The 24,488-nt window shown below is 40.5% G+C and overlaps 1 protein-coding gene across 4 annotated transcripts in view; it reads right to left on the bottom strand.

Annotated features, from left to right (window-relative positions):
* Window positions 1-24,488, bottom strand: part of LOC137384777 (tyrosine-protein phosphatase non-receptor type 12-like) — a 169,150-nt gene that overhangs the window by 53,987 nt on the left and 90,675 nt on the right. For all 4 annotated transcript variants that reach the window (XM_068059233.1, XM_068059232.1, XM_068059234.1 and 1 more), the window contains 4 exons: window positions 22,812-22,954; window positions 20,044-20,110; window positions 10,406-10,483; window positions 8,548-8,637 (listed from right to left, as the gene is read on the bottom strand). In XM_068059233.1, coding sequence (XP_067915334.1) covers window positions 8,548-8,637; window positions 10,406-10,483; window positions 20,044-20,110; window positions 22,812-22,954 — 378 coding nt within the window. The remainder of the gene's footprint in view (window positions 1-8,547; window positions 8,638-10,405; window positions 10,484-20,043; window positions 20,111-22,811; window positions 22,955-24,488) is intronic.

The raw sequence follows: 24,488 nt of genomic DNA on the forward strand, positions 1-24,488 counted from the left end.
AGGAGTACTGAGTCATCAGCTGAGGGAGGGCGGTAGGTGGTAATCAGCAGGAGGTTTCCTTGCCCATATTTGACCTGATGCCATGAGACTTCATGGGGTACGGAGTCGATGTTGAGGACTCCCAGGGCAACTCCCTCTCTACAGTATATCACTGTGCCACCACCTCTGCCGGGTCTGTCCTGCCGGTGAGACATGACATACCCAGGGATAGTGATGGCAATGTCTGGGACATCGCCTGTAAGGTATGATGCCGTGAGCTTGACTATGTCAGGCTGTTGCTTGACTAGTCTGTGGGACAGCTCTCCCAACTTTGGCACAAGCCCCCAGATGTTAGTAAGGAGGACTTTGCAGGGTCGACAGGGCTGGGTTTGCATAGTTGTTTCCGGTACCTTGGTCGATGCCGGGTGGTCCGTCCGGTTTCATTCCATTTTATTAGCTTCATAGCGGTTAGATACAACGGAGTGGCTTGCTAGGCCATTTCAGAGAGCATCTAAGAGTCATCCACATTGCTGTGGGTCTGGAGTCACATATAGGCCAGATCAGCTAAGGACAGCAGATTTCCTTCCCTAAAGGACCTCACCTATGTCCTCCGGCTCCACACACAGATTGCCACTTTGGTCCCTAATGGGTCCCACTCTTTCCCTGGTTATCCTCGCCCTTAATATACTTACAAAATGCCTTGGGATTTTCCTTTATCCTTCCCACCAGTCTTTTGTTTCATGTCCCCTCTTCGTTCTCCTCATTACTTTTTTCTTTTTAAGTACCCCCCCTACACTTTCTATACTCCTCTGAGGCCTCCACTGTTTTCAGTCCTCTGAATCTGCCATAAGCCTCCTTTTTTTTCCTTACCCAATCTTCTACAGCCCCTGACATCCAGGGTTCCCTGGACTTGTTGGTCCTACCCTTTACCTTTCCGGGAACATGTTGGCTCTGAACCCTCACTATTTCCTTTTTGAATGACTCCCACTGGTCTGATGTAGACTTTCCTACAAGTAGCTGTTCCCAGTCCACTTTGGCCAGATCCTGATTTATCATATTGAAATCGGCCTTCCCCCAATTCATTACTTCTATTTCCGGTCCCTCTTTGTCCTTTTCCATAACTACCTTAAACCTTAGAGTTATAGTCACTACTCCCGAAATGCTCCCACACTGACATTTCTACCACTTGACCGGCTTCATTCGCTAGGATTAGGTCCAGTACCACCCCTCTCTTGTAGGGCTTTCTACGTGCTGGCTTAAAAAGCTCTCCTGTATGCACTTTAAGAATTCCGCCCCCTTTAAACCTGTTGCACGAAGACAATTCCAGTTAATATTGGGGAAGTTGAAATCCCCTATTATTATCCCCTTTTAGTTTTACGTCTCTCTGAGATTTGCCTACATATCTACTCCCCTATCTCTCCCTGACTGTTTGCAGGCCTGTAGTACACTCCCAGCCAAGTGATTGCCCCCTTTTTGTTTTTAAGTTCTACCCATATGGTCTCATTTGAGGAACCTTCTAAGATATCATCCTTCCTTACTACAGTAATTGACTCCTTGATCAACAGTGCAACGCCACCTCCTCTTTTGCACCCTCCCCTGTCACACCTGAAGATTCGATACCCTGGAATATTGGGCTGCCAGTCCTGCCCTTCCCTCAACCATGTCTCTGTGATAGCAACAATATCATATCCCATGTTTTAACCAACGCCCTTAATTCATCTGCCTTACTAGTAAGACTCTTTGCGTTAAAATAGTTGCAACCCAGCCTTGCATTATTCGCTTATGCCTTAACAGGTCTATATTTGCTCTGCCTTCCAGACTGACTCAGTTTCTCTTCGATATTTGACTGTGCATCACTTCCTACTGTACCTCCCCTCTGTCTTCCATCCCCCTGCCAAATTAGTTTAAACCCTCTTCCCCCCAACAGCACTAGCAAACCTCTCAGCAAGGATGTCAGTCCCGTTCCGGTTCAAGTGCAACCCATCCAATTTGTACAGGTCCCACCTTCAGCAGAAACAGACCCAGTGATCCAGGAAACTAAAGCCCTTCATCATGTACCATCTCTTCAGACACACATTCATCTGCTCTATCCTCCTATTCCTATACTCACTAGCACGTGGCACCAGGAGTAATCCAGAGTTAACAACCTTTGAAGTCCTGATTTTTAATCTGCTACCCAGCTCCCTAGATTCTTGTTGCAGGACCTCATCCCTCTTTCTACCTATGTTGTTGGTACCAATGTGTACCACGACCTCTAACTGTTCACCCTCCCCTTCAGAATGTCCTGCAACCGCTCCATGACATCCTTGACCCTAGCACCAGGGAGGCAACACACCATCCTGGAGTCACGTTTGCAGCCACAGAAACGCCTATCTGTATCCCTTACGATAGAATCCCCCATCACTCTAGCGGCCACTCTTTTTCCTCCCCTCCTGTGCAGCTAAGCCACCCATGCTGTCCCATCAGGATCTTGTATATTTCAATCAGATCACCACTCATCCTTCTAAACTCCAACGAATACAGACCCAACCCGTCCAACCTTTCCTCATAAGAAAACCCTCTCGCCCCAGGAATCAGTCAAGTGAACCTTCTCTGAACTGCTTCAAATGCAATTATATCCTTTCTCAAGTAAGACGACCAAAACTGTACACAATACTCTAGAGATGGTCTCGCCAATGTCCCGTACAACTATAGCAAAACACCTCTTTTATATTCAATAAACGACAACTTGCCATTTGCCTTCTTAATCACTTGCTGTACCTGCATACTAACATTTTGCGCTTCGTGTACTGGGACACCCAGATCCCTCTGCATCTCAGTTTTGCAACTGCTCTCCATTTAAATATATTGCTTTTCTATTCTTCTGGCAAAAGTGGACAAGTTCACATTTTCCCACATTATACTCCATTTGCCAAATCTTTGCCCACTCACTTAACCTATCTATATCCCTTTGCAGACTCCTTTGCCCTCTTCACAACTTCCCGAAGAAGGGTCACTGACTCGAAACTTTAACTCTGCTTCTCTCTCTACAGATGCTGCCAGACCTGAGTATTTCCAGCATTTCTTGTTTTTATTTCAAATTTCCAGCATCCGCAGTATTTTGCTTTTACTCTCCTACCTATCCTTGTCATCAGCAAATTTTGCAACCATTCATTCTGTCCCTTCATTCAAGTCATTTATATAGACTGTAAGTAGTTAAGGCCCCAGTACTGATCCCTGTGGCACTCCACTAGTTACAACTTGCCAACCTGAAAATGACCCATTTATGCCTACTCTGTTTCCTATTAGCTAACCAACCCTCTATCCATGCTAATATATTACCCCCTACACCATGGGCTCTTATTTTGTCCAGTAACCTTTGATGTGGCACCTTGTCAAATGCCTGCTGGACATCCAAGTACAACACATCCACAGGTTCCCCTTTATCCTCGTTGCTTGTTACTTCCTCAAAGAACTCTAATAAATTAGTCAAACATGAGTTCCCTTTCACAAAACCAGGTTGACTCTGCCTGATCATATTGAGATTTTCTAAATGACCTGCTATAACCTCCTTAATAATAGATTCCATAATTTTCCCTATGACAGATGTTAAGCTAACTGGCCTGTAGTTTCCTGCTTTCTGCCTTTCTTGAATAGTGGAGTTATGTTTGCTATTTTCCAATTTGATGGGTCCTTTCCAGAATCTAGAGAATTTTGGAAAATTAAAACCATTGCATCCACTATCTCAGCAGCCACTTCTTTTAAGAACCGAGGACGAAGTCGATCAGGACCTGGGGACTTGTCAGCTTTTAGTTTTAATAATTTTCTCGGTACCTTTTCCCGGGTAATGGTAATTGTTTTAAGTTCCTCCCTCTCTTTCAATCTTGAATCTCAATTATTTCAGGATGTTATTTGTATCCTCTACAGTGAAAACAGATGCAAAAAAATCTGTTCAATTTCTCTGCCATTTCCTTATTTACTCCTCAAACACACTCTCTAGAGGACCAATACTCACTTTACTTACTTTTCCTTTTTAGACACCTATAGAAACTCTTAATATCCATTTTTATATTTCTAGTTAGCTTTCTCTCATACTCTAATTTTTCTCTCATTATTCTTAGTCATTCTTTTGTTTTTTTATATTCTGTCCAATCTTCTGACCTGCCACTACTCTTTACCGAATTGTACACTTTTTCTTTCAATTTGATACTATCTTTAACTTCCTTAGTTAGCCATAGATGGAGTCTCTTTCTCTCTCACGGGAATGAATCTTTGCTGAGTGTTATGAAATACCTCCTTAAATATCTGCCCCTGCATCTCTACTGACCTATCCCTTAACCTACTTGGCCAGTTCACTTTAGCTAGCTCTGCTTTCATGTCCTCATATTTGCCCTATTTAAGTTTAACACACTAGTCTTGGATCCACTCTTCTCACCCTCAAACTGAATGAGAAATTCTATCATGTTATGACCAGTGCTACCTAGGGGCACCTTTATTATGAGGTCATTAATTAATCCTGTCTTGTTACACATTATTAGATCTAGAATAGCCTGCTCTCTGGTTGGCTCCAGAACATGCTGCTCTAAGAAACTGTCCTGAAAACACCCTATAAAAGTATCCAGGCTACCTTCGCCAATCTGATTTGTCCAATCTATATGTAGATTAAAATCACCCATGATTATTGCCCTACCTTTCTCACAAGCCCACATTATTTCTTCCTGTATAACCCATCCTACAGTGTGGTTACTATTGGGGCCTATAAACTACTCCCACAAGGGACTTCCTACCTTAACTATTTCTTATCTCTACCCAAACTGATCTTATGTCTTGATTTTTAGAACTAAGGTCACCCCTCTCTATTGTACTGTCATCCTTAATTAACAGGGCTAACCCTCCACCTTTTGCTAGTTTCCTGTCCTTCCAAATTGTCATACATTCTTGAATATTCAGGTCCCAGCCTTTGTCATCTTGCAGCCATATCTCTGTAATGGCCAGCAGATCATACATATGTATTTCTATTTGAGTTATCAATTCATTTGTTTTGTTCCGAATGCTCTGCTCATTCAAATACAGAGCCTTCAGTTCTGTCTTTTTACTATATGTGCAACCTCTAGCCTTAGCTGCTTGCACACTCTTAATTTTGTACATTCTGCCCATTCCTGCCATGCTCTGGTGCGTATATCAATAAAAATCCAGGCTCCAAGTTGTAGCTGCTACATGGCAGTATCACTTGCTTTTACATCAATTTTTTAAAAAAGTGTTTGATCAGGGAGTTTTTAAAAATTCCAGGCAATTCCATTCAACAGTAAATGGCAATTAAATCCTAGAAGCTGGGTGGAGCTAAATGAACACGTATATGGATTTTACAGTTAAACTGTTAAAGATTAACAAGGCAGCCTGGATTAATGACCACTGATATTAATTCAGTTTCCTCACATGGTTGGGCTCAGCAATTCCTCCCATAGCACTTCCTACAATTATGTAATCAGAAGACATCCCGGAAACTATTGAAAGAAATTACCAAATTAAAATATATTTATTATTTGCACTTTTTAAAAAATGCTTAAATTTCAACCATATAAACATAAAATGAGTAACTATTGTGTAATCCATACTTCAGTTGCATGGGTTCTTATTGATTGATAATGAAAATACATAAAATTTTATATATTTAAAATACTGTGTCTGATTAAAAATGTATAGTTCTGTGTCCAAGATCATACTATATAAAATCATTTCTTGAATCAACTTATGCTGTAACCATTTTTTTTTTACATCAGAATATTGCTATTGGGGTCACTTGGAAAATTAAAGCATTCTGCTAACTATAACATGCTGAACCCTGTCCGCACATCCCCAAGCCCACTTCACCTATTGCAATGTATAACTATAAACACTGATGCACAAGCAAAATACTGCGGATGATGGAAATATGAAACAAAACAGAAAGTGCTGGAAATACTCAACAGGTCAGGCAGCATCTGTGGACAGAAAAGCAGATTTAACGGGTTGGATTTTACAGTGCCACTGCTAAAATCAGTGGTGGTCGCAAACAATGCCGGTTCACAATCAGGGCCATACTTCACGGAGCTTCTCGGATATTAAACACAGCGGCTCATTTAAATGGCCGGGGTGGACCGCCTCTCCCCGCAGTCCTACATTGCAGTTTAAAATTTAAGGGACATTTTTTTTTTAAAAAAAACAAACAACTTGATCCTGACCCTCTCCCAGCCCACCCAATAACCATACAATTAAGTACCTGCCCTTGGCCCCCTGCCCAAAACACTTACTTGGTCCACCTGACCTTCCCCACCCCCAAAAAGTTCATGAACTTTAAACTTTACCCCTTCCCACCACCCACTAGACCAATTAAATTACTCTGACGTTGCTCCCCCATCCCACACAGAGAATCTTAACTGCTCCCCCCTTCCCCACCAGTGTTCCGCTTCAGATTTTCGGACAGAGATACGAAGACGCGGGAATGCCAACCACCGGCACCAATATCGGAGCGGGATGGACAGCGGGAGCAGGTAAATAATTAATTCATATATTTGCATTTTTAAAAAAAATATGCAGATTTTGCTCCTGTTGCCGAGTGGCTGGGGGGGGGGCCGCCATGAGGCCTTGCCGCCGCCAATATCGGGCTGTGCCTTCCCAGCATCGGGGTCCGTGGCGGGACTCTGCCGGAGGCATTTTCCAGACCCTATCCTCCCGCCACCAACACCCCTGTCGTCAGGAGGGCTGTAAAAATCCAGCCCGATGTTTCAGGTCAATGACTTTGCATCAGAACTGGCAAAGGTTAGAAATGTAACAGGTTTTGAGCAAGTGAAAGGGGGGAGGGGGAGAGGAAGGGACAGAATTATTATTTATTAATGATTTCTAATAATGAGTGCAGAAGGGCATGTGGGCTCTCCCAGTGATAAAATAATTTAAAATTAATTTTATAATGGGACCCAAACTACAGAGCGAGTCATTTTTAGAAATTAACTAGAGAGCGACGATCTGTTCTGATTGAACAGAGTGTGGTGCAGCCGGAAGTGTAGCTCAGGTCTACTAGTTGCATATTACACTCTACAATGTCAATAGTTCTGCATCGCAATAGGTAACGTGGGCTAGAGGATGTGGGGAAAGGGTTCAGCATGCTAAAACTAACAGAATGCTTTAATTTTGTAAGTGACCCCAATAGCAGCATTCTAATGTAAAAATATTTTAGTTACAGCATAAGTTGATACAAGAAATGTTTTTGTACGCAATAATCTTGGGAACAGAACTATACTTCTTTAATCTGTTGCAGTATTTTAGCTATTAGAGTATAAAATTTGTGTATTTTCAATATGTCTCAATAAACACCCATACAACTAAATTATGGATTATACATTAGTTATTTTATGTTTACATAGTTGAAATTTTGAAGCTCATGAAGCTTTTCTTTTTGAAAGTGCAAACGATAAATATATTTTAATTTGGTGATTTTTTAAAAAAAAAAAGAGTTTCTGGGGTGTGCTCTGATTACATAATTGTGGGAAGTGGTGTGGGAGGAATTGCTGAGCCCAACCATGTGACGAAACTGAACTAATATCTGTGATGGTCATTAATGGAATGCACATGCATGAAAGAGAGGTTTAAGTAGATTCAACAGAAACTTTCCAAAGGGATACACACACACACAGACACACACTTGGAAAGGAAAATTTTGCAGGCTATGGGTCAGGAGAAGAGTGGGACGCATTGGACAGCTCTTTCAAAAGAGCCAGCAAAGGCACCATGGGCCGAATGGCCTCCTTTGTTGTATAATTCAATGAACTACACAGCGATTTTGAAATATAATTATGTATTGGATTGGAGTTACAAAACGCCGAATGCACATCATAAGCTGTGAGACTACCGACTTGTCTGTCTCCCAAGCTACATGGTCACATTCTTGTTGAGGCGGGTCTGAACTACTCTGCATCGACAAGAAAGCAATAGGCTGATAGTGCTATAAATAAGCCAGCAGCATTGAATTGTAAAAATGTTACAAAATTGTGACCCTGCTAGTTTAGTGAAATAACTTTACTTCTAAAAAAGAACACAGGAAAAACATTTGCTGAGTATTAAAAAGGGCTGAATTTCCTGCCAATGAATTACTTTTCCCCAGATGTTAAATTCGTCGCAGTTCTTTACTTTGAAAAAATAGCACTATGTCAAAGTCACAGGTACTATAAGTGACCACATTTCACTGCACAAGAGGAAACAGACTTTCCGGCAAAGAGCAGCCAGCCATCCGCAAGGAAATATTTTTTCAATTTCAGGATCTATCCAATTTGCCTTTTTATTTTTAGGCAAAACCTCAACTTTTTCTTCAACTGGTGAAATAATTAAATTAGCCTCTACCATTCGCAAGTTACCAGCATAAAAGTTAGGTAGCTTGATAAACAAATAAGCTAGCATGCTTTGACATCAACAATCTGAATAGTACTAAATCAGTTAACTGTACCAATTTCCACATCTACAAAATACGTGAAACATATCACATACTGCAAGAAACGAAATGAAATGTATATCACAGTGACTTTCTATCAAGTAAAATATCTAAAAATTATTACTTACTGTGTCAGAAAGACTTTCAGTGCACTGATTCCTCTGTAGTTCCTTTTCAAATATCTGAGCTATTGCACGGTGTACAAGCTCATATTGCTCCTGAAAATAAAGCAGAGACAAGGTTTGATACTTACATGAAATAAATTGCCATAAAATTTGAAATAGCAAAATGTTTTGACCACTATGTTTCTCTGCAAAATATCCTGGAATATGGTTTTATTATACACACGTACACCAAGTTAAATTTAGATTGCTGCTGTGCCCAATTCACATTTCAACCGCAACTATTTGAATAAAGCTCAATATTTAATTCCTAAAGCAATATACCATGGATACTGAAAATCAGAAATAAAACCAGAAAATGCTGGAAATACACAGGTTGATGCAAACTGAACTGTTTCTCTCTCCACAGACGCTGTCTGACCTGAGTATTTCCAACATTTTCTGTTTTTATACTTAATTCCTTACCATTTTAAAATGCTGAACGACATTTTCTGTAGCATTAAAACTGATTATCTTTTTGATTTGTAATCTGTTTTTAAATAAATTTGCAAATGTTCATAAAACATGCCATCACATGTAAACATTACCAGAAAACTACATTTAGTTTAAAAAGTCATGAGGAGTGCCACAGGCAATTAACTTGTACAAGCATTCTTTGCTAAAATCTAGTTTCATCTGCATTGCGAGAAATAGTCAAATAGAAAGAAAGAGATCTGAATTTATACAGCATTTTTCATAAGCTCAGGATGTCCCAAAACACTTTATACCAATGCAGTACATTTAACGGTAGTTTACTATTGTAATACAGAAAACAGGACAGCCAATTTGCACACAGCATGGTCCCAAAAATAGCAATATGATTAGGATGAGATTATCTTTTAGGTTGAGGGATAATTCTTGGCCAGGAAATAAGATCTGGTTCAAAATATTGCTGAGATTTCTAAGTCTACCTGAGGGGGTAGATGGGGCCTGAACCAAAAGGCGGCATGTCTGACAGTGCGTAATGCCCTTGGTGCTGTATGAGTGCAGCGGCCTAGATTTTGTGCTCAAGCTTCTAGAATGGGACTTTAACCCTCAGCAGCAGAAATGCCAACACCGAGCCATGGTGTACCATCCTCCAGATGCAAGTGCTTACTCACAGAATGAAGAAACTACCATATTTAATTTTCCTTTGCAACAAATAAGCACTATGATCAGACTACTTCTCCAAAATAGAGGGTCTTTTCACATTTGCTGAATTCAGTTATCTACTAAGAGTATTAATTTTCATCCAAATCAGTAGAAGTCTGCTAGCTACTAGAAATGCTGAAAACAGGTTTCTACATTTTAGAATCTGCATAAGGACAAGTGTTCCAAAGCAATAATGCAAGATTGTCTTAGACATTCTGCAGAGTTTCATTTTCAACTATTTTTTATTTCAAAAAGTTGTGCAATTATCAAAGAGTAAAATAAATTCTATTCCTACCCAGGAAAAGATGCGTCACCGGACAAAAATCTGATTGCTCAAGTTAGACATTTTCTGTTTTGACCACTTTCATTTTTATTTGCACAGATGTCACACAATTGGCTACATATTATTCAAAATTATTACAGTGGAGCATTCTATTTACCGTTATAACATAAATTGTTAAGTTGCCACATGCTAAGCATGATCTTTGGAGATTACAGCAACTGATAACTTACTCAATTGCAATAATGAAATTGTTCAGAGAACTTGGCATCAAGGAAAGCTCATACTTTCAATGACATTCACTGAACAATTTGTATTTACCCAGCAACTTTAAAGCAGAAAAAACATCCCAAGGCACTTCAGAGGCACAAGAGGAAAAATATGAATACAAATAAGCTTCACATGCAAACATACCTTTGTTTGGACCGCAGAGTGCCTTTGTGTTCTCATTTCTTGAATCAAATTAAACACACTGAATTCTTCGGGAATTTTCTAGATGAAAAGTAAAATGTATTTTCGCAGTGAGAATTTTAATCCATAAATATGAATTAAATTCAATTGTCCTAATGTACAGAAGAACATAAGCAGGAGCTGGAGTAGACCATTTGGCCTTCTAAGCCTGCTCCATCATTCAACAAGATTATGGCTGATCTACTTCAACTCCACTTTCCTGCACTATCCCCATATTCCTTAATTCTCTTAGTAACCAAAAATCAATCAACCTCTGTCTTGAATATACACAACAACTAAGCATCCAAACCTCTCTAGGGTAGAGAATTCCAGATTCATAACCCTTTAGGTGAACAAATTTCTCCTCATCTCAATCCTAAATGACCAACCCTTATTCAGAGGCCGTGACCCCTTGTTCTAGATTTCCCCAGCCAGGGGAAACATTTTCTTAACATCTACCCTGTCAAGCCTCCGAAGAGTCTTATATGTTTCAATTAGATTTTTCTCAGAGGGTTGTGCGACTTTGGAACACTCTGCCTCAGTAGGTGGTGGAGGCGGAGTCATTGAATATTTTTAAGGCAGAGATAGAGAGATTCTTAATAGGCAAGAGAATCAAGGGTTATCCAGGAGTAGATGAGAGTGTGGAATTCAGAACACAAACAGATCAACTTATTGAATGGCGGAGCAGACTCAAGGGACCGAATGGCCTACTTCTGCTCCTAATTAGTATGTTCATATGTTCGTATCACCTCTCATTCAACTAAACTATGGGGAATATAGGCCTAGTCTACTCAATCTCACCTCACAGGACAATCCCCTCATCCCAAGAACTAGTCTGGTGAACTTTCACTGCACTGTTTCGAGGGCAAGTATGTACTTCCTTAGGTAAAGAGACGAAAACTGCACATAGCATTCCAGGTGTGGCCTGACCAATGCTCTGCATAACTGTAGTAAGATAGCTTTACTCATGCATTAATTACTTCGTAACAAAAACGAACATACCATTTGGGCGGCACAGTGGTTAGCACCGCAGCCTCACAGCTCAAGCGACCCGGGTTCAGTTCTGGGTACTGCCTGTGCGGAGTTTGCAAGCTCTCCCTGTGACCGCGTGGGTTTCCGCCAGGTGCTCCGGTTTCCGCCCACAACCAAAAACTTGCAGATTGATAGGTAAATTGGCCATTGTAAATTGCCCCTAGTGTAGGTAGATGGTAGGAGAATGGTGGGGATGTGTTAGGGAATATGGGATTAATGTAGGATTAGTATAAATGGGTGGTTGTTGGTCGGCACAGACTTGATGGGCCGAAGGGCCTGTTTCAGTGCTGTACCTCTAAATAAATTTGTTTTCCTAATTGCTTGTTGTAGCTACATGTTAACTTTCTGTGATTCATGTGCAAGGACATCCAGGACCAATGTTCCCTCTAACTTTTTTTTGGAAGGCATGGGCAATTTCTTTAAGTGCATGGCCCCTGCAGAATTTTTTTTTGTGTGGCTGCGCACACGAGGTAATTTAAAGGGGACTATTTGTGCACAGCCTGCAAGGAGATCTTTGGGTTGCTGCGCAGCCACGCAGCTTAGATGGAACATTTCGCAGTCTCTCATGATTCAAAAAATATTCTGTTTTTTTATTTTTCCTATACCAAAGTGGATACTTTCACACTTCACCACATGGTATCCCATCTGTCATTTTCTTGTCCACTTACCCAGCCTATATATTTCCTTCTGCAGCCTCTTCGCATCATCCTCACGGCTTAACTTTCTCCACTAAGTTTGCATCAGCAGCAAACTGGAATATGTTATACTCAGTCCCCTCATCTTAGTCATCAATATGGACTGTAAATAGCTGAGGCCCAAGTACTGACCCCACTAGTTACAGCCTCAGCTCAAAAATGTCCTGTTTATTCCTACTCTGACTTCTGTTCATTAACCAATCCTTAATCGATACCAATATATTATCCCCACTGCCATGAATCCTAACTCTGTGCCATAACCTCTTGTGTGGCACTTTATCAAATGCTTTTTGAAAATCCAAATACACTACATCCACCGGTTCCCCCTTATCCATCTTACTCGTTACATACTCAAAAAACTAAGATTTGTCACACAATTTCTCTTTTGCAAATTCATGTTGACTCGGCTTAATCAGATGATTTTCTAAGTGCCTTGTTACTAAATTCTAGCATTTTGCTTTCTACTGACGTTAGGCTAACTGGCCTATAGTTCCCCATTTTCTTTCTTCCTCCTTTCTTAAACAGCAGGGTTATGATTGCTACCTTCCAGTCCTTAGGAACTGTTCTAGAACCTAAGGAATTCTGGAAGATCAAAACCAATGCATCCACTACCTCTGCAGCTATCTCTTAAAACCCTAGAGGGTCATCAAGTCCATGGAATTTGTTGCCACTCAGTCCCATTAATTTCTCCAATACTACTTCTTTACTTATGCTGATTTCTTTAAGTATCTTTTGCTCACTAGGCCTTTGTTTCCCCTTTATTTCCAACGTTTTTGTGTCTCCTGCCGTGAAGGCAAATACAAAGGTATCTGTTTAATGTCTCTGCCATTTCCTTATTCCCCATTATCATTTCACCTGTCTCTGCCTCTACACGTGAAGCCTCATTTTAGAGGGATAGTTGATGCAATAAGAGTATAGAAAGAATCAAGAAAATATGAAATCAACATTGCACTTTAACAAAAATTTGCATCTATATCACACCTATAATATAATATAGCATCCCAAGGTGCTTCACTGGAGCATAAATCAAACAAAATTTGACTAAGCCAGATAAGGAGATATTTGGATAGGTGACCAAAAACTTGGTCAAAGAGGTAAGTTTAACAGAGCATCTTAAAAAGAGGGGCAGCGAGGTTCAAGGAGTGAACTCCAGGGCTTAGAGCCCAGGCAACTGAAGCCATGGCCACCAATGGTGAAGTGATTAAAATCAGGATGCCAGAATTGGAGGAGCACAGAGCTCTGAGGGTTGCAGGGCTGGAGAGGGTTAGAGATAGGAGGGGTGAGGCCATGGACGGATTTCAAAACAAGGTTGGGAACTTTAGAATCAAGGGGTTGCCACCCAGCAGTCAACATAGGTCAGCATGCTCAGGAGTGATAGGACTTTGTACAAGTTAGGATAGGGGCAGCAGAGTGTTGGTTGAGCTCAAGTTCATCAAGGGTGGAAAAAAGGGAGGAGACCGACCAGGATAGCATTGGAACAGTTAAGTGAAGAGGCAACAAAAGGCATGGATGAGGGTTTCAGTAGCAGATGAGCTGAAACAGGGGCAAAGACGCTACAGAAATGGAAGACAGTTTTGGTGGTGGAGTGGAAATGTGGTTATATCTGTAAGTATTTACATATAATTGCCTCTCTAGAAATGAGAAAATTGTTACTTAAAAAAAAATGAATATAATTTGATAATCCAATGTGTCCTTATAATAGACTGCCCAGTGCTTCATCTCAATACCACTAATAGTAACATACACCCCTGTGCAAAAAAGTTCTCCCTCAGTGCCACGGGCTAGTGAGTATATGAATAGGAGGTTAGAGTAGATGAATGCATGGTTGGGAAGATGGTGCAGGAGGGAGGGCTTTAGATTCTTGGATCACTGGGCCTGTTTCTGGCGAAGGCGGGATCTGTATAAGATGGTCGGGTTGCACCAGAACGGGACCAGCATCCTTGCTGGGAGGTTTGCTAGTGCTGTGGTGGGGGAGGGGGGGGGGGGGTTAAACTAATTTGGCAGGGGGATGGGATACAGAGTGGAAGCACAGTAGGGGGTGATGTACAATCAAATATAAATGTGAAGCTAAGTCAGTCCGCAGGACAGAGTAAATGTAGATCTGTTAAGGCTCAGGCAACTAATGCAAGGCTGGATTGTATCTATTTTAATGCAAGAGTCTTACTAGTAAGACAGATGAATTGAGGGCATTGATTAACACATGGGAATATGATATAACTGCGATTACTGAGATATGGTTGAGGGAATGGCAGGACTGGCAGCTTCATACCCCAGGCTATAGAATCTTCAGACGTGACAGGGCGGGGAGTAAAAGAAGAGGTGGCATTGCACTGTTGATTAAAGAGACAATTACGATTGTAAGGAGGGATGATATCTTAGAAGGTTCCTCTAATGAGGCCATATAGGTAGAACTTAAACAAAAAGGGGGCTATTACTTGGCTGGGAGTGTACTACAGACCTCCAGTCAGGCAGTAGTAGAGGAGCAGATATGTAGGCAAATCTCAGAGAGGTGCATTAATAGTAGGGGATTTCAACTTCCCCTATATTAGAGGGGATAGTATTAGTGCAAAAAGCTTAAAGGGGGCGGAATTCTTCAAGTGTATTCAGGACAGCTTTTTGAACCAGCACGTAGGAGAGTCCAACAAGAGGAGAAACGGTACTAGACTTAATCCTAGGGAATGAAGCCGGACAAGTGGTAGAAGTGGCAGTGGGGGAACATTTCGGGGAGAGCGACCATAACTCTAAGATTTAAGATTGTTATGGAAAAGGACATAGAGGGTCCGGAAATAAGAGTACTGAATTGAGGGAAGGCCGATTTCAATATGATAAAATAGGATCTGGCCAAAGTGAACCGGGAGCAGCTTCTTATAGGAAAGTCAACATCAGACCAGTGGAAGTCATTTAGAAGGGAAATTGGGAGGGTTCAGGTGCAGCATGTTCCTGTAAAGGTGAAGAGTAGGACCAACAGGTCAAGAGAACCCTGGATATCAAGGGATATAGAGGATTGGATAAGGTAAAAAAAAAAAAGGAGGCGTATGGCAGATTCAGAGTGCTGAAAACAGCAGAGGCCCTAGATGAGTATAGAAAGTGCAGGGGAGTACTTAAAAAAAGTAATTAGGAGAGCGAAGAGGGGGCATGAAAAATCACTGGCAGACAAGATAAAGGAAAATCCCAAGGCATTTTGTAAGTATGTTAGGGGCAAGAGGATAACCAAGGAAGTGGGGTCCATTAGGGATCAAAGAGGCACTGCAAGCAGCATTTGGAATAGAGGGTCAACTGTAAGAAACCCTGTTAATGGGAAGGAATTGTGTCAAGTCTAGGAACACTATCACCAGCAAGCAAGCATCCCAAATCTGGGAGCACTAACACCAGGAAGGAGCCATGCTTTTGTCCTTCTGTTTATTTTATATAAACAGTGTGTGGAGCTGGAGGACATAGGTGAGGTTTTGAACGATTACTTTTCATCTGTGTTCACTATGGAGATGGACGGTGTAGGTGCAGTGATCAGGAAAGGGGATTGTATTATACTTGATCAAATTAGCATTGAAAAGAGGAAGTATTAGCAGGCTTGAAGGTGGATAAATCCCCAGGCCCAGATGAGATGTATCCCAGGCTGCTATGTGAGGCAAGGGAGGAGATAGCGGGGGCTCTGACACACATTTTCAGATCCTTTCTGGCCACAGGAGAGGTACTAGAGGATAGGAAGACAGCGAATGTGGTACCATTATTCAAGAAGGGTAGCAGGGATAAACCAGGTAATTACAGGCCAGTGAGTTTAACATCAGTGGTAGGGAAATTATTGGAAAAAATTCTGAGAGGGGGGATTAATCTCCACTTGGAGAGGCAGGGATTAATCAGGGATAGTCAGCATGGCTTTGTCAAAGGAGATCGTGTCTAACTAACTTGATTGAATTTTTCAAGGAAGTGACTAGAGGTGTAGATGAGGGTAAAGCAGTTGATGTAGTCTACATGGACTTCAGTGAGGCTTTTGATAAGGTCCCACATGGGAGATTGGTTAAGAAAGTAAAGGCCCATGGGATTCAGGGTAATTTGGGAAATTGGATTCAAATTTGGCATGGCGGCTAAAGGCAGAGGGTGATAGTAGAGGGTTGTTTCTGCAAGCGGAAGCCTGTGACCAGTGGTGTACCGCAGGGATTGGTGCTGGAACCCTTACTATTTGTAGAGTTCGTTAATGATTTAGACGTGAATATAGGAGGTATGATCAGTAAGTTCGCAGAAGACACAAAAACTGGTGGTGTCAAAGAGTGAGGAGGAAAGCCTTAGACTACAGGACAACATAGATGGGCTGGTAAGATGGGCGGAGCACTGGCAAATGGTGTTTAATCCTGAGAGGTGTGAGGTGATGCACTTTGGGAGGTCTAACAAGTCAATGGAATATACAGTGGATGGTAGGACCCTAGGGAGCACAGAGGGTCAGAGGGGCCTTGGTGTGCTTGTCCATAGATCACTGAAGGCAGCAGCACAGGTAGATAAGGTTGTTAGGAAGGCATATGGGATACTTGCCTTTATTAGCCGAGGCATAGAATATAAGAGCAGGGAGGTGATGATGGAGCAGTATAAAACGCTGGTTAGGCCACAGTTGGAGTACTGTGTACAGTTCTGGTCGCCACACTATAGGAAGGATGTGTTTGCAATGGAGAGGGTGCAGAGGAGATTCACCAGGATGTTGCCTAGGCTGGAGCATTTCAGTTATGAAGACAGTAGATAGGCAGAAGTGTTGTTTTCCTTGGAGCGCAGAAGGCTGAGGGGGGACCTGATTGAGGTATACAAGATTATGAAGGGCATCGATAGGATAGATAGGAAGAAACTTTTTCCCTTAGCGGAGGGGTCAATAACTAGGGGGGCATAGATTTAAGGCGAGTTGAGGAGGAATTTTTTCACCCAGAGGGTGGTTGGAATCTGGAACACACTGCCCGAGGGGGTGGTAGAGGCAGGAACACTCACTACATTCAAGAAATATTTAGATGAGCACTTGAAACACCATAACTTACAAGGCTACAGGCCAAGTGCAGGGAAATGGGATTAGTTAGGACGGGTCAAAAACAAGAAATGCTGGATTCACTCAGCAGGTCTGGCAGCATCTGTGGAAAGAGAAGTAGAGTTAACGTTTCGGGTCGGTGACCCTTCTTCGGAACTCTCCAGCATCCGCAGTATTTTGCTTTTATTTTAGTTAGGACGGGTGCTTGATGGGTCGGCGCAGGCGCGTTGGGCCGAAGGGCCTGTTTCTGTGCTGTAAAACTCCATGACTCTATATTCCCCACTGCGCTTCTTGCCCGAAACTTTCAATCTCTGTCCCCTAGTCCTTGCACCACTAGTTAAGGGGAACAGGTTTTCCTTGTCTAACTTGTAGGGCTGGAGGAGATTACAGAGGTAGGGAAGAGCAAGACCATGGAGGGTGGTAATGATCTGGAACTCACTGCCCGTAAGGGTGGTGGAAGCAGAGAGAAGCAATGACTTCAAGAGGAAGCTGGATGGCCAGTTGAAGGAAATAGACTTGCAGAGCTACGGGGATCGAGCGGGGGAGTGGGACTAACTGGATAGCTCTGTGGAGAGCCAGCATGGACTCGATAAGCTAGATGGCCTCCCTCTGTGCTGTAAATGACCGACATGCTACATACAGTCACTTGCAAATATCAATTCAAACTGAAATGTTATTACAATTTTAATTATCCAAGCAATAACTGAAGGCTGCAAAATTAGAATACATTGGAAGTGTGAGATACAATTACAGGTGTAAATGCCGTTTTCAAGAGACCGCTGCTATGCCACATTTAAAAGTATAGAATAGAATCATTTACAGCATAGCTGACCATTTGGCCCATCGTGTCCATGCTGGCCCCCTAAGGAGCAATTCATATACTGTCAGTTCCCTGCCCTCTCCCCACATCCCTGCACATTCCTCCTCTACAGATATTTATAATATTTAGATTTATGGCACAGAAGGAGGCCACTCTGCCCATCATGTCTGTGCCGGCCAAAAAACAAACCATCCAGCATAATCCTGTTTTCCAGTACTTGGTCCGCATCCCTGGATTTTACAGGACTTCAAGGTATATATCCAGACATCTTTTAAATGAGTTGAGGGTTTCAGCCTCTACTATCCTTTCAGGCAGTGAGTTCCAGATCCCTACCACCCTCTGGGTGAAAAGAGTTTTCCTCATCTCCCCTCTAATCCTTCTACCAATCACTTTAAATCTATGCCCCCTCGTCACTGACCCCTCTGCTAAGGGGAAGAGGTCCTTCACATCCACTCTATCCAGGCCCCTCAACTTTGTACACCTCAATCAAACCTCCCCTCAGCCGCCTCTGTTCCAAGGAAAACAACCCCAGCCTATCCAATCTTTCCTCATGGCTGCAATTTTCCAGTCCTGGCAACATCCTCGTAAATCTACCGCAATTACATACTTTCTGTAATGAGGTGACCAGAACTGCACACAGTACTCAAGCTATGGCCTAACTAGTGTTTTATACAGCTCCAGCATAACCTCTCTGCTATTATATTCTATGCCTCGGCTAATAAGGCAGAGTATTCCATATGCCTTCTTAATCACCTTATCAACCTGTCCTGCTACCTTCAAGGATCTGTGGATATGCACTCCAAGGCCTCTCACTTCCTCTACACCTCTCAGTATCCTCCCATTTACTGTGTATTTCTTTGCCTTGTTTGACTTCCCCAAATGCATCACCTCACACTTCTCTGGGTAGAATTTCAATTCTTGGCAATGCTCAATAAAGATGTGTTTTGCTAAATAGAAACTGTTAAACGGTACAAGATCTTGGAAGATGCATCCGTGCATGGTATTTTTAAGTGTCAGCTTCCTTATCCAAAATCCTATTAGGCAAGACAAATTTTTCATAGCACAGGGTAGGAATGTTGTTTCAGCAACCTGCATTGAAAAAGTTAGCTTAAATGACAGTACAAATGCACTATTTAGAATGATATATCTTCATTTTTAAGTAAATATGGTATAAAATATGTAATTTGAGTTATGATTTGTACAATTTGTATTATTCCATTTAGATAGCTCTGATAACAGCTTTAAACTGAAAGCAACTACAAAGACCAAACATAATCCATAAAATTATGTTTCAAGAAATCCTAAATGAGTCTACGAAACAATTTTTCATTAAAACAAAGTCAACTAACTCCAATTAATAAACTCAATTTCCATCATGACAATCTAAAAAGTAGATCGAAGCTTGTCTCACAATCCAAGTCTTCTCTCAAGACAGCTGCATCCATGTTTTGTCTTTTTCCAAGGATAAAAAAATGTCCCCATATTTACAGCTGAATCAGGAATCTGTTCACGTTATTGAATGCTACAGCAAATTTATTTACCTCCCATTACTGCAGTTGGTTCCATCAATTACTGAAGGAACGTAACTGGTCACCTAGTTTGTCCTAAAATATGTCTGTACTTATCCAACTTGGCAATTCCCTTAAAATTATTTTTGTCCCAACTAAGGACATTTATCTCTTTTGATATAGAACATTTCATAGAAAATTAAAATCATCCTAGTTTTTGTTTTAAAACGGTTGGTGTAAATAAACAATCACAATGTAACAATTTACACATTTAGTTTATTCGTGCAGATTTGGCTATTAAATATTAGCGGCAAAAATGCTTAAATGCTGTTGGATGCACAGACAAAAAAATTAAGTCAACTATTAATCTGAGTGTTCAATGCAATGATTAGTTAATAAGTGTATTAATACATAGTGGAAGACTGAATCACAACTAACTGGTAAACTGAGTTTAAGAACTTAACATATCCAAATATAGCTCAAATACTGCTCATTTGTTTAGACTATGGTTTTTGAGGGGAAAAAAATTTGAGAAAAAGATGACTCACCCCAGCTTTTAGTAAATTCCAGGTATAATCAATTGCACATATGGCTCCAGTTCTTCCACATCCAGCACTGTAAGAAAGCACATAATTTCAGGAAATGACTCATTTCAGTAGTCTTCCTTAAATCACAGTCATCACTATCATCACCATAATCTCCATTACCAAAACAGGAACTCTAACTTCATGTAATGAAATTTCAGTTTCACTTCTTTGCAAAGAAAATGGTGCCTTTATATTTGAAATTTATTGGGTGGCACAGTAGGTTAAGATCACAGACCTTGTATCTCACTGATCCTGGGTTCAAATCTAACGCAAAATTATGGCATAAAAGTTTGTCTGCCAACTTGATGGGAGTTAAAACAGTTTTAACGTAGTTTCTAGTTAGTCTAACTGCACTCCACAAATTTCCTATAATTTAGCATGAGAAAGCAATTTTCCTCACAGAAGCCACAAGAATAGTTAGCGTGGATAACAAAGGCAGACAAAGAACATTCTCTGTGACTAGAATCAATAAGTCTTCCCTTCTCAATCTTTATGCAGCTTTTGACAGGTCATGCTCTTCCAATGTTTTTCTTTTGTGTTCAGCTCCATAGGATTGCCTCATCTGATTCCATCCTTATCTACCTAATTAGACCATCCCCAGTTATAACTTCTCTTTCCAACATCATATGCCCCCGCCACAATCTAGATTAAATAGTTTAGAATCTACTTATAAACCAATCAACTCCATTGGTGGCTTACAATATTCAAATAATTCATGATCCTACTATTTAACCAACTGGCAATCTTGTTCACTCAAGCTTTGTTACCTATTATGAAATAAAATGTGAACAAATGTATTAGTTTTTCTTCCCTTTGACAGCTACCTACATACTGATCCTTAGATACATGCCTCAATCAAATCAGGAACAACTGACCAAAATCATGGACACTTCTTGCCTCTTGACTCCCATTTGTACATTTCAATATACAACAGAATCCTGCAATGGATTCTTGAACTACAGCAGTTATCCTGCTTTGAAACTTCACTTGACATTGGTAAACTACACACTTGCGCAGCAACCCAACATCAAAATAAACAAGTGAACACAAGTGCACGGCAATGAAGATATCCATAAGTCATTATGCCTGTATACACAGACACCAATTATAAGCATTTCAAGTTGAACCAAACTAGCACTGTACCATGCATATTTTAAAGATTGAGCAGTTGACAATAGCATCAGTTCACTATTTTAAAAGAAATCTACACCTGAAGTAGCAGGCTATTGACATCGCTCTAGAGTTCTTGTAGGAGTATACTTATGGAGTGTTGCCTGCTAAACTTCATGACACAAGGAATAATACCTTCCCACTTGATCCACAAACATAACCCAAGAAATTCCTGGAGTTTTAATTGCCACAATATGCTTGCTCCCTTCAAGAGATCCTCCTGCATTCACTTCACAATGTTTAAGTACTATATAAAAACACACCAATATATATATCAAAAAATGACAGAAAATGGGGAGAGCCCATAATACATAATATGGAATCATTCACAGCAGCACTTGGAAAATTTACCGATTTCCCACATGGCCAGTCCACTCCTACCGTAAATATAACAAAGAATATGCCCTATTCTCCTCCAAAGAACTCAGAGAATGATTGTTCTTCCTTATTTCCCTCCCCCCAACTTTTCTGGGCATCAGCAATTGGTTGCAGAAGATACCACAAGTATATGTAATATACCTTCAAAAATACCTTAGTTTATTTTAAAAATATTTTATCCCCTAATTTCTTCCCCATTTCTTCTGAAGGCATTGAATCTTGCGAAGTATGATTTCATAGGCATCAGTAGCCTACAGATACTTCAGCTAAGTGATCATTCTTCATGTGGGCATCTAGATAGCGAATGTCAGCAAACTATATCATGGACAACAGCACAGTAAAGGACAATCATAATTTCCTCTGAAGCTCATACGTATGCACTTTCCAGCATGAATCACTGGCTGATTGTTCTCTTTCCCACTCAGGGATGCTGAACAACATATATTTAGCACCTTTAATGTAATCAAACATCCCAAGGCGCTTCACAGGAACATTATAAAGCAAATTTTGACACTGAGCTACACAAGGTCACCCCATTATTATTAGTTAGCAACATGCATTAGGACTTTAAAGTAGGACCTTTTGTTCTAGCTGTTACTTTTTTTTTTAAAGCTCATTAAATTTTCCTGACTCATTTTCTTTCAAGCGTACACAGCTTGCAAACGCATTTGTAGAGCCATTTCATGCTCTAAGAAAACTTTGGTATCAGTATAAAAATTAAATTGGTTTGTAAATTTAGTTTTCCCATTAATCACCTAGTGAATTTGTAGACCTACAGGGGCAATTTTTTATTGAAAAGATGCCAATAAACCTATTCTAACTTAAAAACTTGCCAAAAATCTACCGTTAAAATAATTCACAATTAGAACAGAATAGAGAAAGTGCTGCAGTCTAGAAGTAAATTAAACTTTTAAATTAAACACACCCAGATTGCAGATGAATATTAGCTAACAAATCTGTAATGCTTTACTTGTATTTGTAGCACATTAATTGTGTGACTGGTTAACTGTACAAGACAATAAGTAACAAACATCAAATTCTCCACATCCTGGTATTTACTGACATACTTAAACATTAGAATTAGCTCTAATGACAACTAGTGAAAAGAAATTAGTGCCCAATTCAATCTTTTATCCCTGTACAATTGGAGGGGGAAAAAGGAGAAATATTTTCTTCCATACCTGCAGTGAATGCAAATGGGAACATCCTCATGCTCTTGATATTCTCGCATCAAACTGATCATATCCAAAATAGAATCAAATGAAGATGGAACATCATGATCAGGCCAGTTTATGTAATGAAACTGATAGATTCTACGAGATTCCTAGGCATGAAAGAGATACACAAATGTTTAATTCTCTCCTACTCTCCGAAAACTAACCACTATTACAACTGACACACTAAAGATTAACCAATGGTGGATAAACTTGAACTAATCACACATTTTTTGCCTTTCATTAATTTAACATTGTTCTGCTTTTGCCAACACTGCTGACAACCTGTGCACTGAAGATAAAGGCCCAGATTTTGTGCAACTGAACATTTTCTGGTGCGCCTCATGAGTTAAGACCTTTTCCCTCACCTTTCAGCTTGAAAAGGTTTTGCCCTGGAAGGGGTTGGGAAGTGTGAGCTGATAACGGCATGGAAAGAACAAGAGGGAATTTGGGATCTTGGTGAATGACGTGTTGTAAAGTCCATCTCCTAAACCTATGAGATTTAAGGATTGAGAAATAAAGAGGAATGATGCAGAAGAAAATGGAGTGAATGAAGGTCAAATCAGGTACAGAAAAGAGAAACAGAGGGCAAGAAAGTTAGACTGAGGAAAAAAGGAAAAGAAAAATTACACAAATGCCGCAATTTCATGAAACTCACAGGGAGATTCAGGGCAAGCTGCTGCTTTGGTGAGAAAAACAGTGGAGTGGTGCAAATTGTCCATCAACTTACAGTGATTCACAATTCATGGGGTATCTCTTCCTTGACACAAGTTGCTAGATGATTTATACACTAATAATGGTGAGTGCCATTAAACTCATGATTTTGGCAGCAAAATATGGAGCCAAACAATTATGAAAAGGTAATGCTTCTGAGAAAAGCCAGGTCAAATCAGTCAGCATCAAACTGCTGTGTTCTATTAAACAATCTGAATATCTTTATATGAAGGAAAAGGTAGGAACCAAGGAACAGGCAAGCTGAAAATGGAGGAAACAAAACAAGGAATGTGGATGATGAATTTCACATCAAAAATATTCTGAAAGATATTATGGCTAGTGATGTTATTTGCTTTCCCATCATTCCACCTAAAATGCAAAATGGGAGGTTGGTAAAGTTAAACCAAGTGACATTTTGTACACTTACAGCACTTAAAAATAATGAACAGTAATGTTGTGGGAGGGGTGGCACAGTGAGTTAAAACATATATTTTCATCCCTCTATAATGCAACATAAATTGGCAATCTCACTCAAACTGACCGGATGGATAGTTCGTGGATATAACTGGTGTAGAATGGCTCCTTCACTGACTGTGATTTTAAGAAGCACTAGAATGCCAACCAGAAACATCTTTATTCTATCTGGTCTGTAAATTTGCAATACTATTCCAGTCTCCAGTACCAACATTCTTTACCTGAAGCACAAGTTACAAAAAAAGTCACCAAAGGGAGTGTAATGTGGATTATAATTACAAATTCAAGAAATGTGCTGAACTATGCAACAGCATTCTTTGAACTAAATTCTCATGTGGTCTACAGTAAATGCTAATTCAATCCTGCAATGATTCATCTATTTGAAAACTTTTGGGTGCTTCAGTCATAGTTCAAACAATAATCCCCTAGTAGGAAATCACTATGATGGATGAAATG

This window comes from Heterodontus francisci, chromosome 27 (genome assembly GCF_036365525.1).
Source record: "Heterodontus francisci isolate sHetFra1 chromosome 27, sHetFra1.hap1, whole genome shotgun sequence".
Lineage (NCBI taxonomy): Eukaryota > Metazoa > Chordata > Chondrichthyes > Heterodontiformes > Heterodontidae > Heterodontus > Heterodontus francisci.